This window comes from Hippocampus zosterae, chromosome 1, assembly GCF_025434085.1.
Source record: "Hippocampus zosterae strain Florida chromosome 1, ASM2543408v3, whole genome shotgun sequence".
NCBI lineage: Eukaryota > Metazoa > Chordata > Actinopteri > Syngnathiformes > Syngnathidae > Hippocampus > Hippocampus zosterae.
The window spans coordinates 6,501,661-6,528,177 of NC_067451.1; the positions used below are offsets into that span (position 1 = coordinate 6,501,661).

Below are 26,517 nucleotides of genomic sequence, written 5' to 3' on the forward strand. Positions count from 1 at the left end.
CACACACTTTTTTTTTACCTTAAAGTAGTTTTAGTCGTTTCTGACTTTTGTTGCAGACCACATGCTTTTAAAATAAATGTATTGCCTTTCTCAATACTAAATTAGACTTGATCTCATTGAATTTTGTTTGGATTTGTCATGTTTGTTTTGAAATACTTATTATTACCAACAAGTGGATTTTTTTTTTTTGCGCAAATGTCAAATTTGTCCAATTTATATGATTTTAAAAAATAATTCACAAAAGTCACGTCAAATTAATATATAATGAAGCAAGTTCAATTAATCAAATAAAGAACATTCAAATAAAATAATAGAAATTACATAAATTCACATTAAATATTAAACAATGGTGCAATGAACAAGTAAATATAAAAATGGATCGAAATGATATAAATGAAAATCCAATTCCTTTGTTACACACTGATCTCATCAAATAAGCATAAACATGGTTGTGCGCACTCAAGATTAAATAAATAAATAAATGGGGCGGGGGTGTTTCTATATATATATATATATATATATATATATATATATATATATATATTCAGAGAGAGAGAGAGAGAGAGAGAGATGCACTGTATATGATATATATATTGACATGCATATGATATATTTCGAAGTCACTTTTTATTCCCACACCTCAACCCCAAGAACACCAAACACGGATAAGAGTGCATGAGTGACAGCTGTCCTGACCAATGGCACACCTTGTGGCGGCCTAGAGCCAATAGGCGATGGAAGGTCTACTTCCGCGTCCAGTGCATGTGTAAATTGATGGGAGAGAGAGAGCAAGAGAGAGAGGGGGGGGGGGGGGGAGCGAGCGAGAGAGAGAGAGATGTGATACGCCTGTATATATTCGCCGGCAGGACTATGTTCCTTTAAAGACGATCTCCTCCGTGTATTGCTCGGCATTCAGTGATGTCGCCTGCTTGTGTGATCCACCTGTAAAAGCGCGATACAGGCACAAGCCAGGGGTTTCTCCCTTTTTTTTTTACTTTTTTTTTTTTTACTTGATTTTTTATTTCTTCTGTGAACCCCCCCCCCCCCCACCCTCCTCAATTCCCTCCTTACCTTTCCCCCTCCGACCCCTTCTCCTTTCGTTCCAGCAAGGAAGTCATTTGTGTGTTTTGATTTAATAAATATTTTATTTCACATCCTCATTTTATGTCATTTATCTTTTATGTTTGAACTTTAAGAAATACATATATCGAACACCATTGGCTACTTATTTGGACGTCCGTAACTTTCATTTATAAAAACGGTAAGATGATGTTCTTTGCACGTTGTCTTGTGGTTGTCATTGAACGGCGGACCATCTCTGGTTGCATGTGAACGCCGCGTGATGCGTTCATGATCCCTCAACCCGAAGGGACCGAACAGACAGCAAGGATGGGTCTATGTATTTCTTTAGAGTGCATGAATGGGCTCTGAAACGTTGCTTTACAGCAGCGAACGGTTTTTTTGGGGGGGTGGGGCGAGTCTTTTTTTCCCCAAATAGGGGACTCACCCATGCAATTTGGTGTTATATAGTCAGAACTGTCTTGGGAGAATTTTATTCACGTGTCAATGCCAAATTCCAGTCTGTCTGCACGCTTCGAAAGAAATTGGGAATTCAACACCCATTATGCCAGCGAGTTGTTGATTACATAAATTGTAATGCTTTTTAAATTAACTCGGTTTAAACATTATTTTTCATTATATTGTAGCCATGTTGTCCGATGGGTTTATCGCGTACACCTGCGGCCACTCAAGTCAATATGCCATTTCCGGGGTCGACGCTACGCCCTCTCTGATTGGCCGATGGCCTGATTAGTTTACTTAGGCCGGCCGCGAACACCCCACCGCCCCCCTATTCGCTCTCGCGAAGACCGCAAAGTTCCTTGAGAACAGACTTAACACGCCACATCGCTTCAACACTTCACGGTAAGATGCCATTGGGTGCTCGTGTCGAATTGGTTACCCCCACCACTTAAAAAAAAAGAAAAGAAAAAAGTTAAAACAGTATTGGCGGAGCTTCATTCAAGCTCAAATTTGAGCGGCGCCATGTTGCTAGCTTGTCGTTAGTCTCTTCGTTGTTAGCTTAACAGGGAGCAACCTATGCAGGTGTATCCCGTTTGTGGCGAAAAGCCCACCGTCTAAATGTGCGACGTGCACATATTTCGAAGTGACATTTTAGCAAGCGTACAAAGTCGTCCGAGCCGCGCACTTCGATATAAGTTTCTATAGAAGCGAAATTACTGTAGTCTGCTGGTTCCCAAGAGTGTACATGTCGAAAGTAAAAAAAGCACGCTGGCCGAAAAATCGTTTGGCTGTTTTAACACATGACTTGTTTTATTAAACGGTGCCCTATGCATGCTTATAAAACGCATAACGAGCAAATAAATGGCAAGTGAGTTTAAAAGTCGCCTTTTGCTTGTTTGCCTCACGATTTTGCCGCATGCTTGTTTGCAGCGCACAGGTGTTGCGCAGTAGTCAATTAAGCGCGTTGCTTGGAGCCCTCTAACCAATGACTTTTTTGTTTTAGTTAGTTGGTTCCTATTTTCATCGTCCATTGCGTTTCTTCTGAATTTTTGACTTGGGACGGTCTGGGGTGTTTTTTTTAAAATGTAAAATATGGTGTTTTTTGTCTTTCGGTGTTGTAATTGAGGCTATTCCTCGAAAGCAACCACGTGACGACCTTGCACGCATGTCAATGGTGCTGAAATGCTTTGGCTTGTGTGTGTGTGTGTGTGTGTGTGTGTGTGTGTGTGCGCGCGCGCGCGTTAAGAGCTGTCGGCTTTGTGTGTGACGGTGCAGTTGTGATGGAAATGGGACAACGTGTACTCGATTCATTCAGGGCGACGGAATCTGCCATTCCATTGAAATTTCCTTTTCATTTTTGTTTCCGAAACTAGCTACATCGATACCTGTACCTGTCCCATGACCGCAATAGCACTAATATTCACACATTTATGCCTGTATTAATGGTATAACACAAAGTCCAAACAAGCGAAGCATTGCGGAGGGAATGAAGAGCAATGTAACTTTTATCTGGAAATAAAACTGAAGATTGTGATGTTGGTATTCGGTGTTAACGAAAGTATTTGTATCGTGAAAGCAAAGTTATGTACGGTACAGTGATGAATTGTGAAGTGAGTTGTATAAATCATTGGTTGATGCACATGTACACTATTGTTCGATTACAAATAGACCTAAATGTGCTTACAATCACATTTAAACATTGGGTGAATTGGTTGAGAGAAATATGTAACTGTATAGTGCATTCACAATATGGCTTATACTAGATGTGCATCAGGTACAGTCTCACATGACAGGGTTTTGGAAGCATTTAAAAGAATACTAAATGGTATGAAGATCATGTTAGCGACTTAGAAGAATGCACGCAAGATAGCCGCTGTATCAGAAAATGAAGACAAGATTTAGACGTCTCCTTTTCATCCTAATAATCAGTATGCTAACAGCTATATGCTACCAGATTTCCCTCACTGTGTTGTTCAAAACAAATCCCAAAACGGTAGAATATCATTTCAAATTCTTGTAACATTGCTCATAAAAATAAAGGCCCCGCCCGCAGTCATGATGTGGTGTACAGTAACTTGACCAAAGGGGGAAAATTATACGTAGCATTTCAACTCATGCTGTTTGCTACCTGCAAAGCTAGTAGCTGAATAGCAAATGTCGTGTCATTCAACATTCAACATTCATTCAGTTATTTTAGGAGAATAGGCAATCCATAGACGATACCTCTCCCCTCCATCCAGGAATGGTCCATAGTGGCCCACCCGCCCTTTTCAGAGCAGTGTACCCGTTGTCTTTTTAGTCAGTAGTATGATGAAACATGTTTTCTCCAACTACTTTAGATTTCCGTTCCCTGTCAAGAGCCAACCTTACATTTTGTAAATTCCTGTTTTGGTCTCATTAAATTCCCCTTTCTCAACTAATTTGCAATGTTGCAAGAAAAGCAAAGAAGTTGTGTCGCTGCGAGAGTAACGTTGTCATATCACACCACCAAAGTCATATTGTTGCTGCGGGTGTCGCATGTGCCGCCACCGTGGGGAAATTCTGAACCATCACTTGTGGGTCTTTTCTTCCCCCCCGCCCTCTCCCTCCCCTTTTTTTCAAGGACGGACATGCCGTGCGGCAGCTCATCACGCACACTCGGTCAATCGCGTCCTCGGCGGCGGCAGATTCGTGCCTCCCTCGTTTCAAGTGCTGGGTCGCATCAGCACACGCTGAGCTCACAGTTTGCCTTGAGGTCGCGCTTTAACGAGTTCGCCGCTTAGTCACAAAAGCGCCGTTATGGAGCTCAAATGTTTACAAACACGAGTGGGACTATTAGTGGCAAAGCTACAAGGGGAAAAAAAAGAATATACACACTAGGGGATAGATGAGCAAAAGAAAAACTTTCCTCGTAAAATGACACCGTTTCTGTAAATCACCCAGCCATTCTTAGCGTTTCATCCAGCTAATTGCTTGCACTCGACAGTGTAACGCTTCGTCGTCAAACGTCTGCCTGTTTGGCCACACGCAGTCGGTGCCTGGCGGTGTTGCGTCTCGCCAAGATTTTCCATCCAAGTGTTCATCTAATGAAATATTTGTGCCTGCAAGTGGGACTGTGGCCAATGTTTTTGCTGTTGCGCTGAGAATGAAAGGTGGAGCATACACGAGACGCAGATTGGAGCCAGTCATCTTCTCGGGACAATATGTTCTCTTGTTGCCCGCCTCTTTTTCGAGCAAACATGCCAACAATACTCCTTTGATTTAAAAAAAAAAAAAAAAAAGCTGTGCTATTGAACGTCTTTTTGTAATCTACAGTACACAACAGTAATCGGAATAAATTATAGGGACTGACCGATTCATTGACCGATATTAGCCTTTTTTAAAATATTCCACATGGGCCCGTGTTAGGCCAATAACATTGATTATATTCGTACTTTTTCGCGGAAAATGTTGTTATTCAGAATGTTGTGCCACGAGGTGGTGGTGGGACTCCATTCAAGCCAATAACTAAGCATCTTTCCTGAGACCACGTGACTGCAAACTCCATTTACAACAATGACCGATTTCCATGTCACGGTTGTGTGAAACCCTGATCATGAGATTGCGTTTACAGCAAAATCTGTTTTCAATAAATTAGCTGCTAATGCTAGCATTAGCATAATGCTTTACTGCATGATTTTGTGCTTGAAAATTCCTCTTTTCCTCAACTTGGACAAATATTAAATGTTCTGCCTGTAATTCGTCACTTTGTTGTTGTTGTAAGCCTTAATGTGGGAAAAAAAGTTAATTATCTGTCTGCCGAATATTGGAATCGGCTGCAAACAAAAAAAATCCATATCGATCGCGACGTGATAAATTGCAAAAATAAAGGACAGCTTTGAATTCTGTTGGGATTCTGCGACTTCGTTTCCTCACGTGTAACTTGTCACAATAGTGCACCTTTTATTATATTTTTTAAAAAAAGAAGGGATTTTAACTTTGTAATTTAACGTGGAGTCTCACGTGGTTCCGTTTTTTTGTTTTTTTTGTTTCCAAAGCGTGCAATGTTTTTTGGAGAAAAAAAATTATCTAATTTGATTACAGGGGAAAGCAGCTGACTGATTCCTCATTTTTTTTTGTGTGTGTGAATCATTTTGCTCTATTCTTGCCGCACTACCACATTTTGCCGTTATATGACAACTGAAGTTTTTTCTCGAACATTCTCCACTTAATCTTAAAAATAGTACTTTTTGAGTACTTTTTTTTTTTCGATCAACCTGATCCTCTCAAAATGCCTTTATTCTCACAAACTTGCTTTTGCACATCTCATGACCAGGAAAAATACAGCCGTAACATTGAACAAGTTTTTTTTTTCTTTCAAAAATTGTGAATGTGAATGCTAACACGATCCAAAGCGCTGCAGACAGGCTAATGGAAATTAACATGCTAATTGTAAGTTGGACAATTAGCATGTCTAATTTACCTTACAACTAACTGCTCGTTGAGCGAACACAACAGAGCAACAAATACAAAGCATACAACAAAACTCACAGACGTCTATTCTTTATGCTCCATGGAAGTCAGGACTCTTACTGCAGCTTGGTAGGAGACCCTCACTGCCTCTTCTTGCTGTTACTTGACCCGCATGTCTTCCAGTTGAGCTCTGTGTTGCCCGGCACGTTGGTACGACACTGAAGGCGTGTTTGAACAAACACGCGAGCGTAAGACATCGCGTCACGTGGTTTGCCGCCGTGGAAGTTAAAGTTCTCGTTCAGTGCTGTGACGGTGTGTAAGCAGACAGCTGTGGTCAAACAGGTGGTTCGAGTAAACAATTGTGCTGACGTGTGCGGCCCCTTTTGTCATCCGAGCGGGACAAAAAGTGAAAGAAGACCTCTCGTTTGTTTGTTTGGCTGACGAATGAAGCAATTTGTTGATTTGGTTCCTTCCCAACCTCCCTACCCAAAAAGGCAGTATTTGAACGTAGTCTCGCTTCACTCCTCATCCTGCTTGAATGTTGGACCAAAGCCACGCCCATCATTAACATGAACATGCGGGAGAAGTGCATTTTATGAATGTCAATAATTTTAAGAGAATTTTAATGTCAGGCCGTCAAGTACAACTTTAAGGTCAAATCTGTTCGCTTTTTGGAGTTGGTGCTTTGTGTCAAGCACTTGGCCGCCAACGCTCAGATGCCGCCGATTGTGATTTTTCTTGTCGACCGGACTGTGGCGGAGAGATGCCATCGCCTTCTCGGTCTTTTAGCGCGGAACGTTGCCTCTGCTGTGCTTTGATCTAACATGATTCTGTGTCCACATTTCAGACGACATCTCGGCGCTAACATGGCAGTCAGACTGTGCGATGTGGCTTCTCTGCTTCGAAGTGGCTCGTGGGCATCCGAGCCTTGGACCGGGGTGTGTGGCACTTTTTTTTTTTTTGTTCTTTTAGCCTGACCCATCACGTTGGCGCTTCTCTCACTCCTTCCCACTCATCAGTGACAGTTACATTGGTGCGGTCGAAAAGTAACGGGCAGTTCGGGGCGGGGGGAAGTCATGTTAGTCCACGACTCCGGTGTGCGTGAAGAACGTTGGCGCAAGCCGCTGTCTTCCCCTGACTCTTCTCTTTGGTCCCATGTAGCAGGTAATTGCTGCCATGGAAACGCAGCTGTCCAACGGGCCCACGTGCAACAACACCAGCAACGGGCCACCCAGCATCTCCAACAACTGTTCCTCACCGGTGGAGTCGGGTAGCTTGGAGGACAGCAAGACCAATCTGATCGTCAACTACCTGCCTCAGAACATGGCCCAGGACGAGCTCAAGAGCTTGTTCGGCAGCATCGGAGAGATCGAGTCGTGCAAGCTCGTCCGAGATAAAATAACAGGTAACCTCATCTGGGAGTCGGAGCGCCTCAATGCACTCCAACCTTTCCATGTCAGCTTCACTTGATCTTGCGCAACCTTTTGGATGTTGAATGGTAACATTCTCAACAGCTGTTTTGATTTCTGGAAATTTCTGAAGACATCCACTTGCTTGCCTTTCAGCCACGAAAGCTCGAATGCAATTTAGGTCCATCTTGAAATCTCATCCCTAAACTCAATATCCCGAACTATGAGATAGTTGGTGATTTTACGAACCTGAATTCCACAGACCTACCCATTGGAAAACTTACTTCGTTTAGATATTACACCCGTTGCAGTCGAGGGTTGGATTAAAGCTGACAAATGTCAATCTCACTGACTAAAGGAATACTTGTAAGCGTATTTTGACTTATTGACTCGAGACTATTGTGTTAAATCTCGAGTCATGGTGAAGAAAAAGGGACTTCACGGTCAGTCTGGGGAGAAATGAGTCATTTGTCATTTTGCTGTCTTCGCACAATCTGTCAAATGAATGGTTTTACTGTACAAATGTGCTATGTGGCGCTTGCAGGGCAAAGCCTCGGCTATGGATTTGTGAACTACGTGGAACCCAAGGATGCGGAAAAAGCCATCAACACCTTGAATGGCCTGAGACTTCAGACCAAGACGATCAAGGTATGATGTCGCCAAAACCTTGTTAGCGTTCGCGAGTGGCTGCATAATGAGGCTGGAGAAAAACTTGGGCCACTGGGAAAGGATGCTTATTGTTACTCTGGGCACACAAGTGGAGCAGAACTGTTTCTATGGTTTCATGTGCTCTACAAAGCGCCAGCATGCATTTACAGGGAGGTGGCGCCCATTAGCATTCATCGAGCGGCGGTAGCGGTGGCGGCAATGTCTTTTCCATGCGCTGCCTGCCGAGGAAAGAATAAGGGAGAGTCGGGTTGAGCAAAAGCAGCGATGACAAAGCTGCCAGTGCATGAATGTGAAGGTGGGGGCTCTCACTCAAGTCCACCTTGACCCCCTACATTTCTTCTTAGAAACCACGAGAAAGGCGCTTTGAAAGCATTTGAATGGTAGAATGTCGATGCAAGTTCAAATGTGTTTGAAAAATACAAACAGATGTATAAAGCGTATGCAGAAAAGTGGCGATTGCACGACTGTCTGTGCCCTATGTGGTGTTGTTATTTTGACTTCAGAATGGCACCGCGAGAGTGGCTGCTTTTCCAGCAGCTCCTATATTTTATTGTTCTACTTCTTCCTTTCATAACTTTGCTGCTGTGAATTGGGAATTTCTCCATTGCGAGCCTAATAAAGGTTTTCTTATCTTATAATTGTACATGGCAGGCTTTTACAATAGAAAAACTCGGCAGTCATTAATGTACATACAGTAGTTCTATCAAATGAAAAGAAAAGCTTATTAGACATCTTTGCGTCAAAAGATCTGCGGATGGGAGACAAGATTGGTGGACAAGATCGATTTTTATTTAAAAGGGTCGGATGATAATCGACCCATGAAATGAAGGAAATCTGCATCGATCTCCATCCCGGCCGGTCAATCGGTGCACTCCTACATCCTATCCATAAAGTTGAAGTAAAGTCAAAAATACTTCTGTGCAATCATGTCATAGTGCCCCCATTCATCCAAGCATGATATTATTGTGATTAGGATTGTTTCTGGACTATGACTGAAGCTGAAAAATCAACCAGTTTTTAATCATTTTTAGGGGTGGCCATTTTGCTCTGCACTGCCACCTACTGGCGACCAAAATTAATGTCGCCGTGCCCACAGATTCAGTTTCAAAGTGGCCAAGTTTCTGATATTTCCAAACGTCCTCATTTTTACTTCTCACAAGAACTCTCCGAATATCTTACACCCTTTTTCCAGCTTATTTCATATATATGACATGGATTTAAGCACGTCTCAAGCATTTGAGTGAAGCTGGGATGCTTCGTGTGTTTGTTCATTTTCCTGAGTTTATTGGCCCTTTGTTGATTTATGATGAGCCTGAAGCGTTTTATAATGAGTGAAATGCACCAGCGCTCATGTGAAAGTCTGTCTGCCCATAGGTGTCCTATGCGCGTCCGAGCTCCGCCTCCATCCGAGATGCAAATTTGTACGTCAGCGGCTTGCCAAAGACCATGACTCAGACGGAACTGGAGCAGCTCTTCTCGCAATATGGCCGCATCATCACCTCACGTATTCTCGTGGATCAGGTCACCGGTGAGTCGGATGCTCTTCCTTTATTCTGCACCGTGGTGGCTTCTCACGTTGCAAAGTTATTCATATTCTGACGACCCGATCACAACTGATTTCATCAGGCAAACATGACCGGCGCTGCCAACTGTTTGGGATTCTTCCTAATTTGTTACGCAAATCTCTCTGAACCTGACCACACCACAATATGATGTTAGGGATATTTGACAAAATAATGATAATCATCATGCGTTACATAGCCCAAAATGGTTAAAAATGACCAAAAATACTTGATAGATACTTGTGATCCGTTTGACAACACACCGCTTCAGATTATTGGTTGCACTATCGGCCTTATAGTGCGCAAAATGCAGTCATTAGGCCTACCAAGATTAGTCAACAAGTCACGTCGATGATAAAAATCGTTGACAATTTCATCGTGGACGAGTTGTTCATGCACTTTGTTTTTCTCGAGCAACTTACTCGTCTTGCAGTCCTCCCGCTGGTTATACCGCTTTCTCAGATGTGTACAGTGATCCCTCGCTATTTCGCGGCTCGCTTATCGCGGCTTCAGTGCATTGGATTTTTTCAAACAAATTCATAAAAAAAATATTTTTTTTCCATATACATGGAGTACAGTACTCCTATATGTTGCTCTATGTGACTCGCTGTTGTTTTGCAGCTTCTCACGGATGTTTTGTCTGTGACGCATGTGCATAATAGTGGTAATCCGGGTCGTGAACCCCCTTTCATGGCAGTGGTCAAAAAAGGAAGCACGTTCTGACGTTCTGATTTAATCTCTGCACGGGGAAGCTAGCCGGAGTTAGGTTCACTTGTGTTGGATGTGACATGTCCTTTTTGTTGTTATAGATATTGTTGGCATCTACTATCGATTACAGGCGCATTTTAAATTATGTAAACATGTGAAGGGTAAATCAAAAAGCTTTTTTTTTTTCGTTCAGCGTGATACATTTTCCTAATTTTATTCATTTGATTTCACTTCTTTTCTACCTTCAAAAAAAATGCAAAAAAGAAATCATTGCTTGTGGGTGGCAACAACGTCTCCTGGAGACTTGCCTGTTTGCCGTCCCGCTACTGGAATTCTTCCATCACGCTGCTGCTTGCTCTCAAGCTGAGCTGACTTTCGATGGGCATTGGGCCAGCACAAAACAACGCAGATATGTGCCATTGGTTTTACTTATGCTCTTCAGAAAAAAAATCATAAATAGGTGGGTTTGCAAATAAGTTCACTGCACACCCGCATTGGATTTAATTAGGTTTTCTAAAAACCTTTTTTCCCCATTTGATCATTTTGTCCCCCGGAGAGTCAGAGCAAAATGACACAGCAGGGGCCTGCAAAATGCATCATGGGTGTATCGGTGCGAGATACCAAAATGCAATTTTCCACCCGAGATGTTCATAAATATGCATGGAATGGGTAGAATATGAAATGGATGTCAAGTAGCAGGACTCGGGTGCGCCTGTGTCGCTGGAGCGAGACCTGTTCCGCGGAGAGAAATGAAATGCATTTGAACCGTTTATTTCTCCGTTGTCGTGTGAAGACGCGACACTCTAATAAACTGAAACTTTCATCAAGGCCTTTGCCAAACCCAGGACTCCTTTGGCTACGCATTATATTGCATACGCTTGCTCCTGACAAATTTGCTTACAATTTTACCAGCAAGAATAACTGAGCCCATCTGAATGAACATTTTACAAAACTGTTTTAAAGCTCGAATAGCCGTGAGGAAATTCATCTGCACACTAACTTCACCTCATTGCTGGCAGGGTCCTTTTTTTCTGTATCAGTATGCATTACAGTTGTCAATTTTGAACAACATACAGATAAGTGTTCTCTAATAAGTAATCATATTTGCGTTGTCCAATCTTTCCTTATGTCGGAAACGACTATTGTACATGTCCTTTATGAACCTGCAAGTGTGTTAACAAAATACCAGGCAATAAAATGCAAAAATATATGCTCCAAAAAAAACTCTTTATAATACAAAAACTGCAGCACAGAGTATATATTCTTCTTCTTTTCCCTTTGGCTTTCCCCTTCAGGGCTCTCCACAGTGAATCAGTTGCCTCCATCCAACCCCGTTTTGTGCATCCCCCTCTCTTCATGTCCTCCTTCACGACATCCATAAACCTCCACTTTGGTCTTCCTCCTGGCCTCCTGCTTGGCAGTTCAAGACTCGGTGTCCTTCCCCCAATATATTCTTTCTCTCTCTCTCCCCCCCCCAACTCCCTCCGGACATGTCCAAACCGTCTCAGTCTGGCCTCTCTGACTTTCTCTCCAAAACCTCAAACATGAGTTGTGTAACTCATTCCTGGTCACTCCTAAAGACAACATCTTCATCTCAGCTACCTCCTGTCTTTTCTTCAGTGGCCCCGTCTCCAGTCCAAACGGCATGGCTGGTCTCACAGCAGTTGTATACACCTTTCCTTTCATCTTAGCCTACCTGACATTTTTCCCCAGCCGTTCCAGCCTGCCTGTACACGCTTCTTCACCTCCTTTTCCGCACTCTCCATTGCTCTGGACAGTTGACCCCAAGTACTTACAATTCTCCACCTTCTTTATCTCTTTGTAACCTCACTCTTGTACTTCGGCCCCTTTCATTCACACACGTACTCCATCTTGCTCCGACTGACCTTCATTCCTCTCCTTTTCAGGGAAAAGCTCCACCTCTCTAGTTTCTCCTCCACCTCTTCGCTGCTCTCACGACAGATGACAGTATAGGGATAGGAGCAAAATACAATATAACAAGACGGCTCACAAAATTTTGCTACAAAATGTGACTAGTAACAGACACTGGTGGCTTTTCTTTCCACCCGTCTCTAACTTGACCTCCCCTCGATCACCACACGAGACATCGTCGCTCAGCCGATGTCGTGTAATGAACTTTTGAAGCCAGCCACGGGATGCTTCGTAGTCCTCGATGGCCATAGTTAGCGCTATGGAACTCGCCTTCTCTCGAATTAGCGTAAGGTTTTTAGCACCATAACAGGTAAAGCCTTCCAGGAAAGGTTCGTTGAATCAACGGTCCGTTGAGCCGCAAGCAATTTACTCTGAGCGATCATTGCCGTTCCTCTTCGTTCGGATGCCACCACCTACAGGGCGTAAATGTAAATGAATGAAATAGAAATGTGTTTGCGATTCCAGTAAAAGTCGTCATCGTCACTTACATGTCGCCGTTTCGAATCCAATGAGAGTAAATGGCGGCGTGGACAGATATTCCGTAGTATCGAGCGGGACTTGCTTGAGTTTGCACTGCTGCGGACTTATGTATGGCGTCCGGGTACCGAAAAATGCCTTGTTATGAATCGATCGTTAATGAAATATCGTAGTCGAAATTTTAATGCATAGGTTTTTATTCCGGGTGAGGGAATTTCCGTTTGACAGAAGTCCATAGGTGGGAATACTTACTGTGCTGTATTTTAACCTCCAACGACATAGACAACCATTCGCACCCATGGTTATTTCAGTGTCTGATGATGAATCATCATCAAATCAACGTAATCCATTTTTAAACGGGTATCTGAACTCACATTTCTACATGCTTCCTTCAACTTATCCAAAATGACAGCATTAAGTGGCTATATAAATGGCTCCTTTTGTTACCGGCGTTTGAGGAGCAATTTGTTGTCACGCAGGCCTTTCCAGAGGCGTGGGCTTCATCCGCTTTGACCGGCGGGTGGAGGCCGAGGAGGCCATCAAGGGCCTCCACTGTCAAAAGCCGCCTGGCGCCGCCGAGCCCATCACGGTCAAGTTTGCCAACAACCCCAGCCAGAAAACCAACCAGGCGCTGCTGTCCCAGCTGTACCACTCGCCCAATCGAAGGTACCCGGGACCGCTCTCACAGCAGGCACAACGCTTCAGGTAAAAGGGGCACAGACCAACACGTTGAAATGATGCTTATTCTGATATGCTTTCCTCGACTCGTCACTGGGTGTCATCTCAAACAGACCCTTTCATTCACATACACCAAAAGAAAAATCCGATTTGAGTTTTGGTGCCGATTTAAACAGCTTGGAGTCTGAAATTTTTTCTTTATTTTTTTTGCTGGACTGGTGCTGAGTATTTTTGCCTTTTTCGTGGGTTTTGTAATTGCCGTTAACGTGACATTTAATGCTAATGCGAAGAGAAATTTGAAATTTGATTTAACATTCAGTTTTTGGTTTTACCGTCGGTGCTCAAATGACGCAGCCCATCAGAAATGTGTTTAAAATGCTTTTAAGCACAGCACTCTGAATGTCAATGGCATTTGTGCATTTCAGAACTAAGTGCATAAAACCAAAAGTTTGTGGTGAGTAGCGGTCATCTGCACTCGAGCACTGTGTAAAACCGATGGGGGTGCTTTTTGGGTATTTAGTTTTAAAATGCACATAAATGCTACATCACATTCAGATTTATTTTTTTGTCAATCCTCAACTGTACATTTACTTCACAATCTCCTTTTGGATGCGTTTCCAGATATTTTGGACTCCATTGCTACTTTAGCATTCACATTTTTCAGTTGCTGTTTTTTTGTTTGGTTTTCAAGTGCGGGGATTTGCATGAATTGTTTTCATTCCCAAAATCTCATACAAAAGGAACCTTCTCATCTGCTTTCGAGTAAATAAAGACGTCTGGCCACCATTTGCGAGGGCGTATGCAAGTGGATGCTGCTTATGAGAATGACGTATTAGGGAGTTGAATGATGTGATGTTGAGGCGCTTCTCTCCGCCTTGTGTTTTGTTTTTTGTTTTTCTTTTTAGGCTGGACAACCTGCTGAACATGGCCTATGGTGTGAAAAGGTTTGTGGATTTTTATTCGCATGTTCAGTTTTTTGGCATCTGAAGTTTTGCGACTTGAGTTGTCGTGGTAGTCGATTCAAAATGGATCAACAAAGAGCAAAAAATACAATTAAGTTTGACCCGCAACACAAACAATATAAAAGTATGAAGTCCAACTCGAAAAACACATTGACATCATTTACCAACAGGTCATTCGTAGTGACAAGGCAATAAGCATCGAACTGTTTTGTACAAAAGTGCAATTTGAAGCCCAGCGCGAAATGTCATGTTAAAACGGTGGCTTGCCGTGTGTTGTCGAGCAGTGATAGCGATGAAATGGATTCATGAATATTCCTCCGGGTGCTGTGAGGAGATGAGCAAAATGTCTTGTGGCTTTTGTACACGGCGCGTCACATCGCAACGTGTCAGGATGGGGGGGGGGGGGGGGGATTTGCACTTTTCTGGACTGCAATTGCAGAGCATTGCGCAGGCGACGTGTACACTGTACGCAGACTTGACTTGCTCACCTTTTGATGACTTTTCAAGTCGGTTGCGTCAGACGTCAGGATGCGCCGGGGGCCGAGCGCACTGACAATAGACCTGACGCCCCCCCCCCTCCCCACCACCACCTTTCCACCGCGTCTTTGTGGGACAAGCACTCGCCTTAATGGTGGGGCCCGCACCTGTCACTGTGAATGTTGCGCGCAAGGCTAACTGGAGCAACTCATCTGGCACGACATGGCCTGGGAATTGCGTCACCTTTTCTGACCGCGTTTGAATTTTATCCTCTTCAAAATGGTGAAACCGTGCCTATAAAAAATATATCTGAATTGGTGAATCGGCACCTGCCAAATCACAAGGGTGCGGGTGCCCGTTGTAGTACTTTTACTTCTGTAAGTGAATCTGATCGATCCTGGAATTTTTTTTAGAATAGTTGTGCAAAGGCACTGTATTAATTCAACCGTTGGATACAAGTTTTACGGTCGAATTACGTTTGGAATTGTTCACTTCTGGCTCTTCGTCTTTCTGCACTGCATCAAGGGGGGGGGGGGGGGGGGTGGTTATACTTTTGTCATTTAAACACTCATTATCCTTTTGTAGCAATTTGTAATAATCATACAGTGGTACCTCTACTTACAAACGTCTCCTCATACAAAACTTTCAACCTGGCATCCCATTGGCTAAGAGGGACCTCTACCGAATGCGTCTTTGTGTGTAGAGAGATCGATATGTGTCTATGCAGCGTTCTCGTCCTTCGGCCCTTGGTCCGATAGTTTTACGTAAATGTGAATCACCCAGAAAACGTGTTCACTCGTCGGGCGATCGCTCGGTATGCTGATGTTTGTCTTGGAAATTTTCAAAGGATTGTTAAAAGCCGACAAAAGTCCCTGGATCAGTTCTTTACAAAACGCCAAGCAAAAATCATTTCTGAGAGAACATGAAGTAACGAGAAGTTAAATGACCATTATTTCTTCGTTTTTTTACATGATACACAACTCATTGATTTTGCAATCATCTAATTGTAACGTGTTTGTGAGATATTTTGATGCATATTTTATGCACATTTGTCTGAATTTTGGGCGAGGGTTTGGGACAAATTAGGACATTTACATGGAAAACGCGTCTCTACTTAAAAAATGTTCGAGTTAAGACATTTCTTCCAGAAGCAATTACTTTCGTAAGTAGAGATACCACACTATTGAGATTTTGATGACTTAACAATTTTGAGAACTCCCTTCCCCCACCTCAATATCGAAGAAATGAAGCTTCTGTTTTGGATTCAAATTAGTCTTTGCGATTTGCAAATTATCTTCTAATTCATTTCAATGCTGCCTTGTGATTTTATTAATTGTTCCGCTCTTACAGATATTTTTTATTTTGCCCTTCCGATTTTTGCTTGTTCAAAGGTTTAAATATGGTCAAAGTAAATTGACGTGTAAAGTTAAGAAAAACATTTGTGGTTTCTCACAGCAGGTTCTCAGCCATGGCCATCGACGGTGTGACCAGCCTGGCCGGCATCAACATCCCGGGTCACAGCAGCGGCTGGTGCATCTTCGTGTACAACTTGGCCCCCGACGCCGACGAGAGCATCTTGTGGCAAATGTTTGGGCCGTTCGGCGCCGTCACCAACGTCAAGGTCATTCGCGACTTCAACACAAACAAGTGCAAAGGCTTCGGCTTCGTCACCATGACAAATTACGACGAGGCGGCCGTGGCCATCGGCAGCCTGAACGGCTACCGCCTGGGCGACCGCGTGCTGCAGGTGTCGTTCAAGACCAACAAAACCCACAAAGCGTAACCGTCGCACGCGCGCGGCTCACGTCACCTTCCTTTCCGTTTTAGCGCTTGCGCGTTTTGCTCTTGCATCGTTGCGTCTTGTATTTCCATTCTCGTTTTCATTTGGTTCGCTACAGCTCATTTTTTCCAGACTTTTTTTTTTTTGTGTTTGTTCCTTTTTTGCGCTTGTGAAAACTTTTCGGTTCTGTTGTGTCTGCGCTTACTGTCTAATGGATGAAAAGACAAAAAAAGACATTCTTAAAGCAAGTACCTTGCCAAAGAGCGCCGAATCTCTTTGATGTGGGTTTAAAAGCGTCTATTTTTATAAAAAGAGAAATTTGGAGAAACTTTTTACAGGACCTGGAAGATAAATGATGATTACAAAGAGAAAAAAAAGTATTTTGTCTTTAAAGAAATATCTTCATATGATACCTTGTGATGCTTTTGAACTTTACAAGAAAGTTTGCAGCGGGAAACATTTACGGCATAAACTCTCGCTTTTGCCATCTTTCTGGCTCAGCCTTTCCCCATCGATTTGCGACGGTGTTTTGATTGCCAAGCGCACTCGGATCAGGTCTTCCCAGCCGGTGTAGTTGCGGACCTGCCAGGTCCATCCTCGCGCTCCTGATCCAATATTTTTACATATTGACCAAAAAAAAAAAAGCATCGGAATAAGTGTGTAAAGAAGTTTTTTTCTTCTTCTTCTTTTTGACTATTTGACCAAATTGTGCTTTAAGTTGGATGCATCAAAATTTTGGGGTGACCAAAGTGGAAATCCTTCCTTAGTTTACCAGATGAGGCATTTACGATGCATTTAATTTGTCATCGGTTAGTTCTGTTCAATAGTCTTGTTTAAAAAAAAAAAAAAAAGGATTGCAGATTTTGTCGACATTGCTTTTGTTTTCTATATAAACATTCTTTACGTGGTAAATGTCGAAAGAGACACACTTTTGAACTCTGATTAGCTTTTTGTTGATTCCTATTCACATTATATATGAATAATCTATTACGTGATGCATATATGAACATTGTTGTCAATAATTGGGTATTAGGACTTGATGACAAACTAATAGAGAACAGCGTGCTATATATGCATTATGAATATCTTTGAAACTCGTTTAGCTTTTCCTCCCATTTGTGTTTGTGCCTGTCGACTTTGTTTGGACCATGAGGAAGATTAGTTTCAGTTGTGAAGTCAGACTGGTTTTTTGGGTTCAGTTGTTTTGTTTGGTTGAAACCAAATAACCTTGTCTTCAAAGAGGATGTACATGTTTTGTTTTAATATTTTGGAACTGAGTACCCCCCCAATTGAGTACGTCAATAAAATATGTTTGAAGGGCAAATACTCCTCGTCCCTTTTTTCCCCTCAAATTCGAAACAATGTCTTGAATTTAAAATTAAACATGAGATTGAACCTAAAAATGATCAAATGCATCAACGGTATTTCACGTTCATTTTATTGCTTTACGCAGTGCTAAAATGACCGAATGTGGCTTTTGCACATGACATTCAACAGTATTTTGGGGGAGTTTTGTACGTCATGTGCACGTCATGTGCACGCCCATCTACACTTGTGACACGTACGCAAAAGCTGACTGAGGCTGAACTAACGGAAAATAATAATTTCATGACAATCGTAAAGGCCCGATATAGTTTGTCATTAAAAACACGTATAGGCAGGCTGGGAAAAAAAACAGTAAGTTGTTCCAAATTGACCTTTTTTTAAACACTGACTTTTTTTTTTCTTGACCCTTTGCGCTTGAATTCTCAATGCGCTTCACATGATACAGTTTGCAGAACCAAAACAAAAAAGTAGCTTGCAGATCAAGAATATACAGTGACAAAATGTAAACAGAAAAAGTTCAAACCATTTTAAAGGAAATTAGTTGGTTATATTGCGGCGTAAAAAAACTGTATTGTATAGTTTAATAAAAGGATGAATTTAAGAAATGTATGTAGTCAAGCTTTAAATAAGAAAGCCTTCAAAATAACACCTGCTGTTGTAAAAAAAGGGAAAAAAAGTAGGACGTACTTTAAGAACGTGACGTGCAACGACAGACCCGAGCAGCACTTCATGAGGTGAAAATGAGAAGCGGTTTCATTGTGAAGCACAAAAAAAGGCAGAGGGACCACCCCCCCCCCTCCCAACCCCCCAAGCTCAGCCAAAACGGTCACCATGACAGGTCACCGTGTGGCGCTTGTGTGCAAAGCGCCGTTCAACAAGCAGAAGAAGACGGTTGCCTCTCATTGGTGGACGTGCAGGATTTTTACACTTGACGGACACGACAGCGTTAATTTGTTTGCTTGATTTAGCATCCATGGATAAATGCGCTCCCTTCAAAACCTCCACAACCTCCTCCTCCAATCTGAGGTATTGAATTCGTACTTTCATTCATTCATTCATTCATATTACTGTGTGGAGGTGTCCAGCACGCAACCAATGATGCATGTGTGTTTTTTGCAGTCTGGAATCAAGCAACACGCCAAGTTGACACCAGTGCACCCTGTGATCTGTACAAGGGGAGCTTGTGAATGGTGAACAGGGGGCAGTAAATGTGGAGTGGAGTGGGCCAAAGAACCACCTGACGAGGGTAATGATGCACACCCGCGATAAAGTGAGCAGCAATCAACTACGTGTTTTGTAGAGTGGACCATGAGCGGATGGCACGAAAGGCAGGTGAGCGTCACTAAAAACAATCAAAGCATTGGAATTGCGGTTGAAGTCGAGGTTCAGAAGTGAAATGCTTATTGTTTGTGTCCACGTAGTTTCAGGAGTTGCTCTTGGATGCATTTTTGTCTGTTCCCCTAAAACACGACCAACAGTTAACTTGGACGACTTTGTGCAATAACGTCTTTATCATGCGCTTGCATTCCGTAAAGAATACTCAGTTTTTATTTATCATGGCAGAAACCCCAACCTGAGGACAAAATTGTTAAAATGACAGCAAGCAACCGTGGAAGTGTGAAATGAAAGGACAAAGAACTGCGGCGGACAAATTTTTTAAATGACCTGTAAATCTGGCTAGGTAGCTAGGCCAACGAGTTAACACATTCACGCTCCCACAGTCGACAATCCTCTCACAACCAGGAGACAATCTGTTCAAGTGATTGTCAAAATAACTTGAAATCTGGTAACGTAATGTCACGAACCTTTGATGAAACGGTGACTCGACCAATTTTCAATGAAGCCCTGTCAAGGCACCGTCTCCGCAACGGGTCGGCCATCTTTGATAGCTGTGATGCTAAAAAAAATAATCCTGAAAGAAAAACGAAACCAAGTGGGTCAAAGTAATACCGGCATCTCGTACATATTTTTCATTGATAACATTATAACACTTTAAAATACATGAAAATGGTGAAATACTTCTACAGTACCGTCAGAGTACTAGAATGCAGATTTTTGACCACTGCGGGAAACAACTGTACTGTGAGCACGCTGCCCCCCACCCCTCCAACTCGCAAGTCTCCCGCCAATTAAACTCTCACCGCTGTTTTTGCGATAAACTTCCTCCACGCATAAAATGAATTATGAAACACAGACACACACGAGGCTGATGTCAAATCCAAATCAGTAGTCTGATAACGGCTCGCTCGTGTGTCGCTAATGACTGGGTTGCATGTTGCCATAGCAACCGAGTAGAAAGGCCACCTTGGGGGATTCACCGCATCGGCTCTCCCTTCCACTTGAACCCGCTCTTCAGACGGAGGAGCACCACTAGCCCCCTTCACAGCGATTAGCGGCTAAACCTCGGCACCGTCCCGAGACAAACGGCGGTCAGATGCTGGCAGTAATGGAAATGGCTGGACGTGGGGTGGGGAGGTCAAGAGGACGACGGTGATCTCGCTTGCGCTAGTGGCACTCCGGCAAATGACCTTGACAACAATTAATTAATTTAGGTATACATATTAAGTGTTGTTATACGCGTGAAATTATTTGTTTCTGTTGAGCTTTGTCAGACTGCCGGTCACTGTTTGTGCAATTGTTGGGCAGTTGAGATCTCGATGATTGGCTGGGAAATAGAAAGCAGTTTTGGGGACATATGGGGGGGAAAACATGATGGAGAGTGAGGCTTTTTGTTTTGTTTTTTACAAAAGCAGTTTTGAGACTAAAATCTTGACTGGTACTCGTAAGAGGGAGCACATAACTCCTACTCTGGCATCCCTTCACTGGCTCCCCATTCATTTTAGAGTTATTTTCAAGATCCTCTTATTTGTTTTCAAATCTCTGAATAATCTCGCGCCACCTTACCTCTCTGAGCTCATCCGCCCCTACATACCTGCCCGGCGCCTCAGGTCTGTGGACCAGACATTATTAGAAATACCAAGAACTAAACTGAGACTCAGAGGGGATCGAGCCTTTTCTGTTGCTGGTCCCTCTCTCTGGAATGACCTCCCACTGAACATTCGGCAAGCCTCCTCGCTGCCCATCTTTAAAGCCCTCCTCAAAACTCACTTGTATTCTTTGGCATTCGACTCAGCATGACTTAGATTTGTTTTTGGTTTTACTGTTTGGTGCTTTCTACCGTCTTTATTACCGATTTGTCTTACTGTTTATTGTGCATGTTAAATTGCTCCATGTACAGCACTTTGTATGCAGCGATGGCTGTTTGAAAGTGCTCTATAAATACTGTTGACTTGACTAAATTTCTTCTTAGAAATAACAACAGAGGTGCAAAAATTAATCAAATTATTCGACTAATTAATCATTTAGACCTCGAACTAAAAATGTGTTCTTGGTCCTAGTTTGTGTTGTTATTCTTAAAACACAAACTAACATATCATTTTGAATGTTTTACTTTTTTTTATATATATATATACGCGCTTAAAAAATACATAGTTGTTTTAAAAACAAGATGCCTGATTAAATTTTTTTAAATCTATTTTTTAATTTGCTTTTCATTTCAAAAATGGCTTTACTAGATATTAGATATGCCCCCCCCAAAAAATAAAAATAATACGCCAGGCCCGATGTACTGTATGTAAATTGAGTTTTTGTTGATGTTTAGGCCCGCAAATGTGAATCATTATGTTGAATAATAATTTCTACAGAAACATAAAGGACCTCACGGCCGTTTAAAAAAAAAACCTTATACTTTTTTTTTATGCTTTACAATACAATACCAAAAAAAGTCATGATTCGTAATGGTTGCCAGCTCTCTCAGTCGCGAGTCATTGGGCACTCAGTGTTACTCGGTATGGTTTGACTCACTTTGAGCTCCAAATGAATCAGATCGGCCACGTCAGAGTACCTGAAAACATCTCACAATTGCATTTTCAGCCCATTGCCTGACATTCCACTTTGTGGAGAATCGCTGGAGTGTGTTATTAACTCGTTCAGCGTGAGGTCATTCCCACCTTGCTTGCGCACATTCGTAATCAGGCCACTCAATCGTGATTGCGGCCCGATTTAAAATGGCCACCTTTGAGATAATGAGCCGCGCTGCTTTTGTCCTGTAAATCCTCGCGCTGGCACTGCGGACGCTGCAATTAATCTTGGCGAGATGTAATGTATTTCCATCCAATTTAGATTTATTTTATGGCCAAAAGAGAGCAAGAGTGTCCTTCAGAGTCACCAAGTTCATGAATTAGCCATACTTGAGGGGGAGTATGACCAAAACTAATTAATTCTGCCCTGGAAGCCAATCTTAGTCAGCAAATGGAAATACGGTAGGCATTTGGATTGTGAAGAAGTTGACAAATACAGTAAGTCCCGAAAGACACTATTCTGGTTTGAAGCGGTTAGCCTCAAGTAGCTTTTGGCTAACATCCGACGATGCTAGCTTACATTGGCCATAAATCAGTAGTGATGGATTACGTGACCGGAGCCACCGTTTTTGCTTGTTTACGGCCGTAACAAGGTAGCGTTGACTGCTTTCACGCCACGTAATGGCTGAAATTTGTAGCAAGAACCAATCACAAGTTTTCAACCTTTGTGATTGCAAACGATCACTTTGCGCGAACTCTCTTGCATGCTTCCATGCGAGCTCGTGCATCAACAACTCAACTCAACTGTATTTATAGAGCACTTTCAAACAGCCATCGCTGCATACAAAGTGCTGTACATGGAGCAATTTAACATGCACAATAAACAGTAAGACAAATCGGTAATAAAGGCGGTAGAAAGCACCAAACAGTAAGACCAAGAACAAATCTAAGTTGAGATTGAAGATGTTTAGTTCTTGGTACTTCTAATCATGTCTGGTCCGCAGACCTGAGGCGTGTGTGTAGGGGCGGATGAGCTCAGAGAGGTAAGGTGGCGCGAGGTCATTTAGAGATTTGAAAACAAATAGAGGATCTTGAAAATAACTCTCGAATGAATGGGGAGCCAGTGAAGGGATGCCAGAGTGGGAGTTATATGCTCCCTCTTACGAGTACCAGTCAAGAGACGAGCAGCGGCATTCTGGACCAGCTGAAGGCGCTTAATGGAGGACTGGCTGACTCCAAAGTAAAGGGCATTGCAGTTTTCGAGCCGGGATGTGACAAAGGCATGAATTTCCCCATTGCGGGCCAAATAAAGGATATCTTAATTACTGTCTTAAAGTGTTCATGAGAGGGGAGAGGTTTTATTTTGGCCAACAGTCATTGGTTTCAATGTTGCTAGGCTACGTCACCTCTCCACGGTTTACCGTTCAATCAACGCAATTCAAGGGGGAGACCCAGTGGCTTTGAATTTGTCGCGACACATGCCTTGCAAATCCACATTTTTCCTGTTCCTTGACTATGCCTCGAGCGAGACGACATTCAGCCACCAGTTCTTCTAAACTGCAGGGGTGGAAATATTGAGATCAAACCAAAGCAATCATCCTGCCACAACCAGCCAATTGACACATAGCACACATATGTTTCCAAAAATTTTTTTTAAAAATCTATTAATGCAATGGTGTATTAACTTGTGCATGCTCAAGTAAAGAAAAAATGTTTGTTTTTTTGTTGTTTTTGTCTTTTTGCATTTGGCCTAGATTATGCCAATACATTTGAAAATTAAGTAAATGGTGCCCTCTTTGTAATTTCCTTATGGCTCCCCCCACCCCCCAGAATGGCATGGCAGGTTAATGGAATACTCGAAATTGCCCCAAGATGTGACTGTGGGGGCAAATGTTTGTTTGACTGCCCAAAGACAGCTGGAGTAGTCTCCACCAATGCCCTCAACCCCGCACCCACCTCGTGAGCTAAGCAGATAAGAAAATGGATGGATGACTCTTGCAACACCCAAAATAATGATGCAATTAATTGCAATAATTTTTTTATGCTAGTACTCTAAAAGATAACCAAATTATTCATTGCTTGACCAATGTTTGATGTTGGTGTATCAATATGGTATGATGAAAAATGTTTCACGATGATTAAAGATCAGTTTTTGATTATGGTATATTGATGCCGTATGGCGAAAAAGTTATTTGGGGACCCTGAACATACATTCGGGAGTTGGGCTCATTTTGGTTTGCCGAGGGTACCAAAATGTCTATTTTTTCCCCCGCCCTGTCTCTGTACCAAATAAGGCGCCTAGAGTGTGACGCTAGTCACGGGGGTTGATCTATTTCCGGGACCGACACTTTGCATTCAACCGCGATCCGAACGTGACGCACTGGAAAGGTCAAACAGGCAGCTTTGGGGCGGAAAGACTGACAGCCGAGGAGATTCAAAGTAACAACCGGGGAACAAAGACGACGACCACGGAGAGGGAACGGCGTAATAATTGAGTGCGGGAGAGTGGGAGGGAAGGCTTGGCCATAGAGTTGTGAATCACCGCAAATAAGACAGACGCGTGACGTGCAGCCAAAGGGACAATAGGGGGTTGGGGATGCGGGGGGGGAGTGGCGACCGAGGCGCGGCGACAGTTGGGCCGCCGTGATGTGCGGGGGATCAAAAGCGACAGCATGCCGAGACGCCCGTCCGCCAGCGTCCGGAAGACAATAAAATGTCTCACTGGAAGATGTCAACATATGACGAGATAGCGGTGTCATCCCCTGGTAGGGATAGTTTCGCCGTATCAAAACGCATTTATATTTTTTTTAAGGGACATTGGTAAATGTTAGTTTTCTTAAATCACAATGTAGTCCAACGATATTTTGGTCTTAAAACTTGTCTGCTCGTCTTCACCTTGTAAAATAACATTCGAGCCAATTGAACTGGTGTTAGCCACGTTAGCTTCCTCGTTAGCCAGTCTTTGGTATGTAACACACTCAATCTTGTAGCTGGTTGGAAAGCTTCATTTCAAAAAACAACGTTGTAGGATAAGGTTACCTCCAATTTGCCCAAGAGCGATGGGGTACCGCTCCCCAAAATATGATATTGCGTTGAAAGTATTCCCGCCGAGAGCGGCGACTCTTTGTAAACACGTTTTGCATATCCTTCCTCTACCAGGATACAAAAAAAAGTACCCAAAACCAAGCTACAAAAGAACAATTTGAACAAAAGGAGAAAAATCGTCAGGCTTGTTGACTGACTGCCACAGATTTCCATCCAAATGGATTAACAATGCCACTTACTCACCGGAGCGGGAAGTGAAGCCACCATCTTCTCTCGCCACTCACTCGGCACGCCTAACTTGAATACACAGACTTATCTGCGTCATACCATTGATAGAAAGTTTTAAAACCGCGACCTGGGCAGTAATGCAACACTGCGACGAAATAATCATGAATCATGTCTCGCAATTTTTTTTAGATGTCATAATGAACTATAAAAAAAAAAGCCTTTTTCTTTGACTTTTTTTGTGGCTCCTCTTTTTGTGTCACACATGAGGCTCCACCACTTCCACTCAATAAATAATGCACACGGTGAAGATAGCGGCTCTGCCATCTTGGGCTTCGGGGGCTTTTCTTCAATATTGGCTGATGCTCCACCAGAAGAACGATCAAGCAGCGCGTGATTCCTGCTCCTTTATTATTGGCAAAGATCCATTAGTTGGAGGACTGCAGGGCAGGATGGGGGGTTGGGGGGGGCAGACAGAGGGCCGCAAGTTTATGTGTCTGTCAATGTCATATCTTTTCAAGATCATGCTTCGAGGGTGATGAAAGCTTGGATGCATGAGGGTGGGAGGGGGGGGGGGGGGGGTCTGATGGGGAGGGTGTTGGTAAATTGCTGAGAGGGTGCTAGTAGGTCCAATGACCTTCAGCTGACTTAATGCTACCAGAACGTCATCTTCTTCTCCAGGGCTGTGAAGCATGAAGAAGAACATGGAGAGCAGACCAATTCCACATCATTTCCCGTGGGGAAAAAAAAAATAAACGTCGCTGCTGCTGTAAAACATACACACACGCAGGCTAGTGCTATTGTCCGTTTTCATGTGAAGACGTATTTTCAAGGACCGAAATAAAAACAAATGATTCAAGCTGCCACTCACCAATATACACTATACACTTCAATCAGCTGCGGCTGTTTGTATTCTAAGTATTAAATCTAAAGTTTTCCTCCCCGCTAATGAGTCGCAGCATTCGGGGTTAGCCTCGTGTAGCTTTCAGCTAACAATCGACTCTGCTAGCTTCCAGTGGTCAAGTCGTAATTTATTACGTTATCGGAGCCATCAGCAAAACATCGGTACATCGCAATTATCCACAAAGTATTTTTTTTTCTCGTTTTCAATCTGTTTGAGCAAAGTACTGCATTTTTTTAATCACTATGAATTTAAAAGACTATGACTTCTAAATTATCCGTAACAGTGTTACGGCCGTAACAAGGTCACGTTGACTGATTTCTGTAACAAAATACAGACAATTCGTGACAGTTGGCAGCTCTGCAAAATTCTTTCCAACTGTTGTTTTTTGTTTTCACTTTCTCCTTGCATAGTCGGTCTACTTTATAATAGTGCCACCAAAAAAGAGCCACAAAAACAACAACAAAAAAAAGAAGCAATTTCATCGCTTGAAAAGCAAACCTCTAAAAATGCCCCAACTTACAAGTTTGTGCGTCTATTAGTGTATTTTGCTT

General features: G+C 42.8%; 2 protein-coding genes across 9 annotated transcripts in view; one reads left to right on the forward strand and one right to left on the reverse strand.

Moving 5' to 3' along the window:
• Positions 1-26,517, reverse strand: part of mfsd8 (major facilitator superfamily domain containing 8) — a 375,281-nt gene that overhangs the window by 246,118 nt on the left and 102,646 nt on the right. The gene's annotated exons all lie outside the window — the stretch shown is intronic.
• elavl2 (ELAV like neuron-specific RNA binding protein 2) lies at positions 831-17,930 on the forward strand. 8 transcript variants are annotated; one of them, XM_052072707.1, is made up of 8 exons: positions 831-1,261; positions 6,800-6,890; positions 7,117-7,357; positions 7,906-8,009; positions 9,405-9,558; positions 13,189-13,414; positions 14,293-14,331; positions 16,285-17,930. In XM_052072707.1, the coding sequence occupies exons 2-8, from the start codon at positions 6,819-6,821 to the stop codon at positions 16,607-16,609; spliced, it is 1,161 nt and encodes a 386-aa protein (XP_051928667.1). In that variant the 5' UTR covers positions 831-1,261; positions 6,800-6,818; the 3' UTR covers positions 16,610-17,930. The 8 variants fall into 8 exon arrangements, with proteins under 8 accessions (XP_051928667.1, XP_051928670.1, XP_051928666.1 ...); XM_052072710.1 differs by having other exon boundaries at positions 836-1,261; positions 7,114-7,357; positions 13,189-13,375; XM_052072706.1 differs by having other exon boundaries at positions 837-1,261; positions 7,114-7,357.

Coding starts and splice junctions, on each gene's coding strand:
- elavl2 (XM_052072703.1), top strand. CDS start 6,819: ATGGCAGTCAGACTGTGCGATGTGGCTTCTCTGCTTCGAAGTGGCTCG. Junction 7,358..7,905: donor CGTCCGAGATAAAATAACAG/GTAACCTCATCT, acceptor TGGCGCTTGCAG/GGCAAAGCCTCGGCTATGGA. Junction 9,559..13,188: donor TCTCGTGGATCAGGTCACCG/GTGAGTCGGATG, acceptor GTTGTCACGCAG/GCCTTTCCAGAGGCGTGGGC.